The 12,209-nt window shown below is 36.4% G+C and overlaps 1 protein-coding gene across 1 annotated transcript; it reads left to right on the top strand.

Annotated features, from left to right (window-relative positions):
- Nucleotides 1-5,671: 5,671 nt before the first annotated feature.
- LOC124165343 (ejaculatory bulb-specific protein 3-like) lies at nt 5,672-11,985 on the top strand. The gene is made up of 2 exons (XM_046542701.1): nt 5,672-5,939; nt 11,419-11,985. The coding sequence occupies exons 1-2, from the start codon at nt 5,741-5,743 to the stop codon at nt 11,607-11,609; spliced, it is 390 nt and encodes a 129-aa protein (XP_046398657.1). The 5' UTR covers nt 5,672-5,740; the 3' UTR covers nt 11,610-11,985.
- The last annotated feature ends 224 nt before the right edge of the window (nt 11,986-12,209 follow it).

Raw genomic sequence — 12,209 nt, 5'->3', positions numbered from 1 at the left:
CCCTTGGACAACCCCCGGCGCCGAGTGAACCCCCCTGCCCCTCAAGCGAAGAATCCCCTCCCATCCAAATCCCCCCTCACGTGTGGAAACGAAAGCATAGCCCAGATGCATCACTACAACCTCCTGTACCTTTTTCCTTTCCTCACGCTGGAGGAATGTGCAACGAAGACCGATTGCCGAATTGCAGCAACGGCTCCCCCTCCCTCGCAGAGGCGCCTCCTACCCACCCTTTGTGCCATCCACCTTTCCCGGAGGAATGTGAATGCAACGCTCTTTGCCGAATTACGACAATCGGCTGACTGGGAATAAGAGCAAGGTGAAGGAGGAGCAGAGCTGGACCCGGGTGGGCGGTCGCTATGCGAAGTGCAGTGTAATAAGTAATAAACATTACTTATCCAACATCTCTGGACTTTCTTTTCCCAAATCCCTGCCAAATTTCTCCGATCGAATCCGAGAGGACTAACAGTATTACTAGAGCATTAAAAAAAATATTGTTCTTATCAATTTTACATATAATACTGATTAAAACCTTAAAATATAGTCCTGAAAGGTAAGAAAATGTGTTTTTAATAAATGAACTATATCTAAAAGTTAAATTTTAAATAAATGATTCTTATTACTCTTCAATATAATTACAAGGCACTAAAAAGAGCCATCTAAGTAGGTCGCTCATTTCCTTATAATCCCTTTAAGCAATACGTATTGCAACATGCATCGCCATGAAACACAAATTATAACGTGATATTATGCTGCGATACGACGAGGGAAAAATTTACTTATAACTTGCGTATTCTTAAGTTCATAAAACTCGGGTAAAAAAGATTGATTACCGCATAGCTGAAAAGAAGCTGAACGCATCGAAAACAAAATTTTTTGAGCATAACAGAATGCATTTCGCCACGCAGGTAAGACTTGTTAATTCCTTATTTTCGTTAATTCTATCTTGATCTTGAAAATAAATTAGAATAAGATAAGAAGGAATTAACATGCTTAAAATTAATTAGCGAGAGCAATTGCGAATAAAAACACAATTTTCCCGATATTTATAAATCGGGCTCCTTTAATCCATTTGCCTAGGTATTACATTTTTGTTATTCATTAAATTTTACCAATAATAATAATATTAATAATAATTTTATATTTATTTATTGTGCTTTCATTGCTGCCATCAAAGTCAAAAAAAATTAATTATATGAGCTATAGAAAGATTCGCATAATTTTACTTTTCACTAAAGGCCGATTTACTTAGAATGATCAATAATACATCTTTCGTATTATTCCAAATGCGCTGTCTTAAATATGAAACATGGATTTAATAGATTCATTATAAGTTATTTACTTCCGAGTGATATCAATACAGAAAATTCCAAAGGAACTTTTTTCTCTTTTCATTCCTAGTAGCCCTTGGAAAATAATTTAATCGTTCACCTTCAACCCTCACCCCACGTGAGACAAAGCGGTGAAGGAAAGCATACGCATATCATTACGAGAATATATTCTTGGAAATCGGGTGCAATACAAGCTATGCATAGTGTAGTGGTAGCACTAAATCAAGGGAGAGGCAAGAAGCAAGCACTATCCCATTCTTCACGTCGTGACGCAACACGCGGCCTACGCGATATCATTACTCGGTTTAACCCCAACTGAAACGGGTCCGCGACAACTCTTCCTATTTTGCTCCGGCAAATGTGGGGCTGCCCACAGCATCAAAGAAACAACGTAATACTAAACGCTCTATGGATCTATGTACCTCCTACCTCTGATCACATGCATCTAATGATACTACACCCAGAGAGTGCCGGGATTTCCACAGAAAGACGGATATAGAAGGATAGAAAATAGATGGTTTAGAAGAAAAATAATGATAAAAAAAGGATATTACAAGAATTGTAACCGCAAGAATTAACAGCAAGAAAGAATATATTTATTCCAACCTAAACGAACGTAATTGACCATTTTAACGTTGTAAAATCACGGCAGAATATTTATATTTGCTTTTGCATATTTGTCTTAATTACTCATTTCAAATTATCATAAATCTAAGACACGTTGACCTGTACATTGTTTATAAACAATGTTCCAATAGAAAGTTTACAGTGTGAACATAATAAATTGTATTAATATTATTAGTATTATTATAAACACGATAAATATAATTGACCATAAAGACGATACAGACTAATCAAATGCGATGAAAGAGATATTTTTTCCGAGAAAGTAAATTCAAGGGGAATAAATATTTGAATAGAAATAAACCACACGCTATCGTCGGAAGAAGCTTTTCGGACTGATCACGTGATATCGGATTTTGCCACATCACATCTCAGTCGCATGTGCAGAATTCATTAATCTGCCTTCTCCACATTTACCACGAGATCTTCGTATCATAGATTTAGCAGAATATGCTGGGCGTTTAGGATAATTTCAAGGTGATAATAAACGATGTCAGAATTTTTACCATACAGAAGTGAATAATGGCAATTTTCCACTATTATTACAAGTATTTACTTCAATACGGAAAATTTACATTTCTTCATGCTTTAACCTTCGGATTTTCTTCGTAGCACTAGAATATTTACCGTCAATGCAATCGAATCCCTGGGTTTCTTTTGGTAGCTAATAGTTACCAGGTTTAATTTTTCACCCCTCAGTTTACTAGCTTTTTTCAAGAAGGCAGCCGCCTTGGATTACGCATGCTTGCTAAATAAATGTTCGAATAGAAGCCGAGAGTGTTTCGGGGAATTGGACGTGAGTTGAACGACAGAGGCAGTGACGTACCAGGGTGAGGGGGGCCGACCCGTTCCCAACGCGACTGGTTTTTCTGGAGCGGATATTCGCGCGCCGGAGGAAAAAAAAAGCAGAGGATGGCTAAAATTAAGTCAATCGGATGGGAGAGAGAGACGGCAAGAGCCCTAATGACAGATAAAGATACAAAACTGAAAAAACTCATTTCGAAATGCTGCGGTTGAATAAACCAAAAAATATCTCCTAAGTATGAATAAACTTTATTTACTTATCATTACCAATTTCAAGGTCAAAAAACTAATTCCAACGCGTAATAGCTATCGTAATCCTTTAAAAACATCACAGAAGTACAACTATGGAATTATCCGGTGAATATTCATGTAAAATTACAATCACATGTATCAAAATTTGCAAATCACAAGTGTCAGCTAGAAACCGTAAAATACACGATCATCAAACTGCAGCACCGATCTAGGACGACTAAATTTTGTGGAAGAAAATTGGACATTCATCCAAAGGTAATATGCATACCAGAGAACAAAAAATATTGGATCCATACATTTAATTCTATATCAACGGTATTAGGAGAGTAATATAAGATTATATAGTGCAATACAAAATTATTACACTTCACTTTCAAATAATGGCTCCTTTTCATTTTCGCGAGAAAACTTAAGTCTCTGATTACCATTTTTTGTATCAGCATATGGATAAAAATAACATAAAATATTGTATGGATTACAACTGAAAATTCATTGATAAGCTAATGGAAAATAACAGTGATACTAAGCTATAATATTCTTACTTGTAAGACTGAAAACGGAACATATGCTAAATAAATCCTCACTTCGGATGTCTGCATAAAAATTAAGTACACATCAATCCTACATTAAGCTGGGTAATATGAAACAATACATTTGAAAGTGTTTAATGCAGATCACTGCAGATGACATCAACAAACGAAGTTAGCGCATAACAAACTTTTACAGAAATACAATCCATGGCATAAAAATTGTCGAAGGGACAATGCTAACGCAGTTATGAAATACTATATTGTAATAACAAGTCGTTCAAATTAAATAATTAAACTAGAACTTGTTCCTGTACTCAAAACTAAAGAGCAAAAACAGAGCAAGGGTATATATTCACAAAAACGACACCAGGTTTCCAAAGCCTACCACTAAGGAAGTGAAAGGGTGTTAGAATAGAAAGGAAAATAATAGGCGAAACTACGTAAGGGCAGCCAAGAAAGGGAAAGCATGACTACTTGTTTCCATTCTGGCCATTGCTTAAGTGACATAAAATGAAATTTTTGAATGTATTTACACATTTCAAGGAAAATTCGTTCGATTCTTTATGAAAGATATCTACTCATACTTCATTCTGAACCATAAGTATACCGAAATGGCAATAAAACTGTAATTTCGCCTCAGAAAATAATAGTTAAGTTGATCATTTATCTATCATGGATCATCTACAGGGAATAAAATTAATTCTTCTATATAAAGGGAAAATTATTATTTACCTCGTCGCAAATAACTCGCCAATACTAATATGTTAACTTCAAAGATAATTAGTTGACCTTAAATAATAGAGAAAATACCTCAGATATTGAAAATAAATGCCTTGCAAGCATATAACATAATGATCCATTGCAAATATAACTTGATGAATATTTACAGATGTATACATGACCTCTCTGGGAATATAACGTTTATTTAACGCAAAAGATAAAAAAGGATTGGAACAATAAAGATCATTCAAAATTTAAAAGAAGCTGTCAATATCTTTCGTCCAATTATATTGTTATTCAAATTATCAAAAAAATCAAATCACTAATTTTTTTGTAGAATAATAATGCACAATGATTTTATATGTCACACATGGACGAGTTCACTTATGAATTTGTGACAGCTCACCCGAGTATTAATATGTCTATAAATGCGTTATATAACAGCCTCAGTATTATAAAAAATGGAATTAATTAAGAAATAAAATACACAGGGTGTTTCAGACGGAGTCTGCAATATTTCAGGAGGTGAAAGGGGAGGCAATTTTAAGCATTTTTTGTGCAATTACATAGGGTCTCAAATTCTTAGACACTGAACTATAGAAACGCAAACATTTTTTTCGATGCCATTTACAGTTATCATGAAAACTGTTTTTCTTGGGTATGCAATCTTTACGGCATTTTATTTAATACTTTGAATAATATGCAAATGTGCGAAAAAAATTGTCTGAAATAATTAATCCCAAAATGGTTACGATTGCGAAATCATATTGTTGATACTCACTCATATCTTCTTCTCGTTTAATTAAGCTCAATTAGTGATTATTTTTAACAAATATAGTAGCATATTTTCGTCCAACCAATATGTTTGTCTATAAGTGTCTATAGTATTAAATGTAATGCCAAAAAGGATGGATACCCAAGAAAAAGTTTCAATGGTGTCTCAAAGTTAATTTTTAAAAAATTGTTTGCATTGTCATTTCTCAGTTGCAACCCCAAATTTACCAGACACAAAATGCATAAAATTGCCTCCCCATTCTTCTCCTGAAGTAATCCAGATTCCTCCTGAAACACCCTGTATAATTGGAACATAAAATTTATGGAAAAACTATTTACTTGGAATGAGCAACAAAGAAAACGCGATATTCATCATGGTGACGGAGAGTGGATGTGGAAAAGTCCGCTTCGAAGTACGCAAGCGAAGACGAAGGGAGGATTGGGGAGGGGAGCAAAAGAAACGTAATCATGAGGATCGGTTGTGTGTTGGGTGATACCAACTCCTGATACCACAGGGGGAAGAGGGTGAGGATTTCCGTGGAAACAACTAAAGGGCGGGGGGAGGGAGGGGGAGAGGGATTATTTGTGAGAACAAGGAAAAGACTCAGATTGGACCGCTACCAGCTTAAGAACCGCGATCAGGTATATAAGTGCTGCTGATCTCATCGGTCGGCAATCACCACTCAGTTCGAGAGCTGACAAGACAACATGAAGACCGCAACCGCCTTTCTGCTTGTGTCGTGCCTGGTGGCCGTGGCCTACGCCGGACGTACATACCGCGACACAATATACACCACCAAGTGCGACAACGTGTGCGACATCCTGAGGAGCAACCGTGTGGTCAAGAACTACTTTAACTGTCTGATGGACAAAGGACCCTGCACCTCAGAAGGATATGAGCTGAAAAGTGAGTAACTGCACGGATAAACCTTTCTATTCACTAATGGCGTACGCCCAAAATTATACATAAAATCACGGGTGCTTTGATCTTCCTACAATGTTATTTGCTAGATTCTCCGCTGTAAAGTCCTTTATTGCTCTTTTTCCGGGGTACGGAAAATAATTAATAAATGCGCTGGTAAGGACGCCTTAATAACATGAGATTCTTTCGGGAAAACGAGCAAATGCGATTTTCACGAAAATTCAATGAAAATACTCCCCTCATTGCACTTTAGGGAATACTGAGAAAAGAATGAAATAATATATTTGTGGAATTTAAAAAGTCCGAAAATGTCTACATTTTCCAATGGTAATGCTTGTCTAGGTGGAAAAACTGTAGATAACAACTAGAACATGAAAATAATTTCTTTGTGGAATTTTCACGTTGGGACTGCGATTTCTCTGGCCAGGGGACTACTAATGTCTTCCTTTCATTTTTCATAAGTAGATGAGAGAAAAATGACGTGATATTCCCCATGCCATCAAATATTGGAAGGAATAAGAGAATACCGGTGAGGTAATGACATTCAAAGAAATTAGACAAAATTGTTATTCCAAAAGAATCCTCAGAAAAACGATTGTTTATCCTGATTAAGCTAAATCTCCAGAAAGCTTCTAAAAACGGGAATTTTTAACTCTGAAGACATTCTGCCACAATAATTTACCGTGCATGAAAATTATTAACAGGAAAGAAGTTAAAATTTCAAATTTAAAAGAGGGATACTTTTTGTAAACGAAAATAGTGACAATATCTCCCACGGTTTGTAAATGAAAATTTTGACTACACTTTCACCGATTTTTGCGTAGTATTTCAGGTGATGTAGCTGTTCATTAAACGTACTTTTTCGGACATAATTAACAAAAGCAAATATATAACAGTCATCACAAAATTAAATTATCCTCGCCTTCCACAGGTAGACTTCATAAAAACTTCAAAAGCCCAATGGCTTCTTATGTAACGAGAATATTACAGCAAGACGCATTTACGCGATTCATAGTGCAAACATGCACCTTTTCACATAGAGGATTAAAAGTTATGTTCCACACGCTAAAGGTATTATCTTTGGCGCAGCATTCATCATCATCATCATTGGTCAACAATCCTAGGATTCGTTTGACGCAGCTCTCCACTCTATTCTCCTTTCAGCTAATCTTTTCACATCTACGTATTTCTTCTCTTTCACATCTCTCTTCACTTGTTCCATAAATTTTGTTCGAGGTCTTCCTTTTCCATTCTTACCTTCCACTTGTCCTTCGACGATTGTCTTCATCAGGCCATCATGTCTCAGGATGTGGCCTATAAGGTTGTTCCGTCTTCTTATTAAGGTTTTCATGAGGCTTCTCTTCTCTCCTACTCTTCTTAGGACTTCTTTGTTACTAACTCTGTCGATCCATTTGATTTTCATCATTCTTCTGTAGCACCACATTTCGAAGGCCTCTATCCTTGCTTTCTCCGCTGCGGTCATTGTCCAAGCCTCACTTCCGTATAGGAGCATACTCCAGATGTAGGATCTAACATTTCTAAAAAATCATTTTTCTTAAAATACAGCTAAATGCGCATATCACATTAATACAGGGGTGAAGAAATTTCACAATATTGGTGTCAAATGGAGATTCAGATTCTCTAATTACGCATTATCAACATACAGCCATCCAATCCGCGGATTTGGGCAACTTAGAACATGCTTGCACTCCAACGCAGTGGTCCTCAGCCGCGCGAACCCAAAGGCGACTCCGCTAAAACAAATATTTCGTATTTTCCCTGTGCCTCCCTTGCCGACCTCCATTATACTCGGTCACTTCTCGCATTTAGCGCTGATATTGTGGAGGGATGCTAAAACTCATTTAAAACTTTTCCCGACATTACGATTACATTTTCAATAAGTGAGAATTCCATAAGTGTATTCTCAAAGATGCCACTATACCAGAGGAACCTAGTCTAACTGATTCACAGTGTCCGGCGACTAGTCTAACTGTATTTCTCGGCAGTGCATTATTATTCACTTAAACATTCTCAATCTCTCAGAAACTTTATGATGTAGAGTTTCGTCACAAACTGGCAATCTATTTAAATCAGGTTACCTTACATATTCACGAAAGATGAAAAATGATCTCCATGAATTAATGTTAAACATAATTATACTCAAATGTACAACCAATACACTGCAACTGATATATTCAGAATCATACCGCGTTTTCATAAAAATTCAACTCTCATTCCAAGAAAAGATAAATTTTTAATCAGCAATTGCATTAATTATAAAAATTATTCGACGTAATAGTTTAGACTTGAAATCAATATGCATTTGTTCCTATTTTCAGTCCACACGTATGACTCAGGTAAAATATCCTTCTCTCGTTCAACTAAAGGCAGGAAAAAATGTGTGTTTGAATTCTAATTATACAGTCATTATATTCCCTTCGATATTTTCTGCTGTAAATTTTCTATTGTCATCATTGATTGAAAAGTGAGAATTATTATAAAGGAAGAAAAATCATGTCTGTAGTGCACCGATGACAGTACATACTAGTCTAAATCCAAATTCCAACGGACCATATCGATACATACTCACACACGCGACAGCTTTCTGTACATAATTTGGGGTGCGATCATTAGGAAAGACATGGGTTTTTTAAGTTTTACAGATATGCAAGGATATCTATTAAAATCGTGGTAAAATTGGATACGGAATTGAAAATAAATTCTAGACTTCATCCATACCCCATAGTCTTAAGGGATATATCTTACAGTTATAAACAACTAGCTGACCCGGCGGACTTCGTACCCCCTAACAATCAATGAACTAACAGTTTAGTTACACATTTATAAATCAAGAGCGGCTGTATCGTTTATAATCATGTTTATTATAATAAAATAAGATACTAATTCAATAAAACTACGTAAATGAGCATGAAAATAGCTTAAGAAATTTTGGGCATTGTAGTTTTATAAAGCAGTTAATGAAATAAAAATTATACGCATTCACTTTCTGGCTATTTGATGCTGGCTTTCAACCGTAAAAAAAAGTTTTTAAGTCCAAGTCTGTTGCGTAAACTTAGCCCGTTCACGGGGCAGGTTAACACAACGCCAGACCGACGCTTGACTGATGCTCAAAATCGTGTAAGAAAAGCCCCTATGAAGCAGCAGCATTCGTATCAAATGAATTTAGGCGCGCCAGTTACAGCATCTCTGTTTGGAAAAAATGCACTGCGTAAACGCACCTCGGTGTGTCCTACACATTCGGGTTTAATGTAGTGCGTCAAGCACCTTATGACAAACAACAGTTTTTCTTTTATCAGGCGCAATATAAAACAGATGACGCTAAATAAATATGGCGAAGCGAAGCAGTGACGCAGCGAGGGGGGTTTTGGGGGGTTAAAACCTCCCCAAGAGCTCAGAGAACTTATTTATAAAAAAATTTGTTACTAATATTAGGGGGACGGATAGGTAACAAACAAAACATATTTAACTATTCACACAGCCGCAAAATCCGCTATTTTGAACCATTTATCTTGAAAAAATGTCTGGGGGAGGGCCCCCACACCTCTCGCTTACCTTAGCGAGTTTTCCATACCCTAAAGACCCGTAGTATTAGCTGCGCCCTTGAAGCGAAGGAAGAAATACAGCGGATGGTTTACCGACTCGTAAACATAGCAGGTTTAATTTACCATGAGAAAATCATGGGTTTTCATTAGCACATGAGCACAAACATCACTAAAACTGAAAGACTGACCATGCGATTTGTTAATCGTTATCGCGAATGCAACACTACTTGGAAATTGAATACATTTAAGCTCAAAAGGGCATATATGTTGGGATCATGGAAAGATGAGGAATGAGAACTTCCTCATCTTTGAGTTTTCCTTTGAGTAAAGTCGCGTGAGTCACATTCATTATCAATTTTTTAAATAACCAAACGCGTTCCGTTGGATAGCTATGGTGAGTTTAGGTTACGAAATATCATGAACACAGAGCCTTCCTTTAGCTGTTAATCGTGCCGTGGTAAGCAAGGTACGTCCAAGGACTTTATATATTCAGTTAGATGGTTGGTGACTTCGTCTTCGTTTATTACTCAGTTAAAAGATTTGAATTCATGCAGAGTACCAATTATTTGATCCTGATTTACCTAGTTTGAGTGATCCACATCTTCGTTCTAGGCCGTCGAAATTGCTCACTCAATCAACCATTTTTGATTTTTGTGGTGATCAATCATATTCTGGAACTCTTTGTTGATGAGCTCACCTTCCAAAAAAAAATTGCAAATATTCGGAGAAAGTGTAATCAAACTGCTCGATTCCTCGACAGGAACACGGACATTACCTTTTGTCAACAATTGCTTGGAGATTTGTTTACAAACACGGTAGTGAAGAGTCAACTCGAGCTGGGCTTAAAATTAGCTAGAATTAAATATTTTAAATGCCATTTCAATATTTTGAATATATTTAGTAATTAAAATATTATATTGTTACGAAGTTCAATTATTAAATGGGTAAAAACAAAACAAATAATTTAATTGGTAGTTTTGACCGACTTATCAATTGCTGTTGCGTTGCTAACTCCTAAAAACATATTGTTAGAAAGAGATGAATTTTTTTTGTGAAATTATCCTTTTTTTTAATGGCCTATATGTTAACCCCGCCTGAGACGAATCCAAAGAACCAAATCTCATTGAAATCGGTGCAGCCGTTCTCGAGTTATAAGTGTTCTAACTAACACGATTTTCGACTTTCTTTTATATATATAAGATTACTGGAAACTACTGAAAGTGCGGGAAAAATGGGATGGGAAATTTTTTATCCTCAAAACTTTGTAAAATACCTCCTCAAATGTATTCATTATTTCACTATCGTATGATTACCATATCGTCTATTCCATTCGGCTTGCATGTAACGGGTCTCCATGCTTTGTTGAAAAGCATAACGCTCGCAAATCAAGGGCAGGGATAGGCGCTGTATTTTTTTTTATAAAAACATCTTGCGATCCATCAGGTAAATGAAAACTCTGTGCAACACTGCATTTACAACAATGACATAGAGTATTGAAAAGCATACTTTGAGTTTTAACAATTAACACCGAGAAAATGCTAGTCAAAGTCAACGAAATACTCGTGGGAACATTCATAGATAATGCTTTTTATTCATAAATGAATAATATAAACACTCAAGTATAAATCAACAAATTTGCAACTATTGTGTGCTGTTTAAAAATCAATATGGAACGATTGAAAATTGGGAAAAAAGTTAGTCTTCCGGCTATTTTTCTCCAATTTTAGGCCAAAATTATCGATGTACAAATGCAATTTAAGTGCACTACCTCAAAGGTTAAGCAGGGATATGGGAAATCTTGATGGTTAACAACGAGATAGTGAGCATTTAGACTGATGAACTCTTAAATTAGTGACTTCAAATTTTCATCATACTGATAAAAGTTTCCCTTCAATTTGCAGAGAGCATCCCAGACACCCTTCAGACCGAGTGCTCAGAGTGCACGGAGAAGGAGGAGGAGAAGGCTCATAAGGTCATCCGACACCTGATCGAGAATAAACCTGACATGTGGTCCCAGCTGGAGGCCAAGTGGGACCCCACTGGCGAGTACAGAAAGAAGTACGACGCCGAGTACAAGAAGATCAAGAAATAAGCGGCCAACGGGCGTTGAAGTTTCCAGGCGAGAGAAGCAGATGGGAGTTGAAATCTCTCCTGTATGTGAGAAAGTGTTTGTGATCAAAGGTTGCCTAGGTTTTCCCAGAAGAAGTCGTAAGGCCTCGAAATAAATTTTCAACACTAATGCGAGTGCATATGAAATATCCAATCCAGGGTTTTAAGTCCATTGGGGGGATAATTCACGTTGAGACGAAAAAAATCGACTAGTTACTTGAAAATATAAGTCCACCATTTATTTAAAAAAGTGACATCACCGAATGATTTTGAAAATAAGATCTTTAACAGAAAACTGGGCCTGTTAACGCAGGAATCTATTGAATGTTCATTAAAAATGATCGGAATGAAAATTGTTATTGAGCGTAATTAATTTAACAACAAATGACAATTCGAGTATTTATTGACATGTACCGTTCCCTCTTCTTTGTTAGCAGCCATGAGGATGTTTTTTTAGTAAATCGAGATTATTAGCTATTTTCCGCCATCTTCTTCACATGGCAATATGATGCTGTGTTCATATCTCTCATGACGTAAACGGTGTATGCGAGTGGTAGTCTTCATCTTGTGTTTCATCCTTCTA

This window comes from Ischnura elegans, chromosome 9 (assembly GCF_921293095.1).
Source record: "Ischnura elegans chromosome 9, ioIscEleg1.1, whole genome shotgun sequence".
NCBI classification, from domain to species: Eukaryota; Metazoa; Arthropoda; class Insecta; order Odonata; family Coenagrionidae; genus Ischnura; species Ischnura elegans.
The sequence above is the reverse complement of the archived record's forward strand: the minus strand, read 5'-3'. Positions and strand labels throughout refer to the sequence as shown.

What these genes read in the sequence shown, in the direction of transcription:
- LOC124165343 (XM_046542701.1), top strand. Translation starts at nt 5,741, where the DNA reads ATGAAGACCGCAACCGCCTTTCTGCTTGTGTCGTGCCTGGTGGCCGTG. An exon ending in AGAAGGATATGAGCTGAAAA is followed by an intron (nt 5,940 to 11,418) that starts GTGAGTAACTGC and finishes TTCAATTTGCAG; the next exon opens with AGAGCATCCCAGACACCCTT.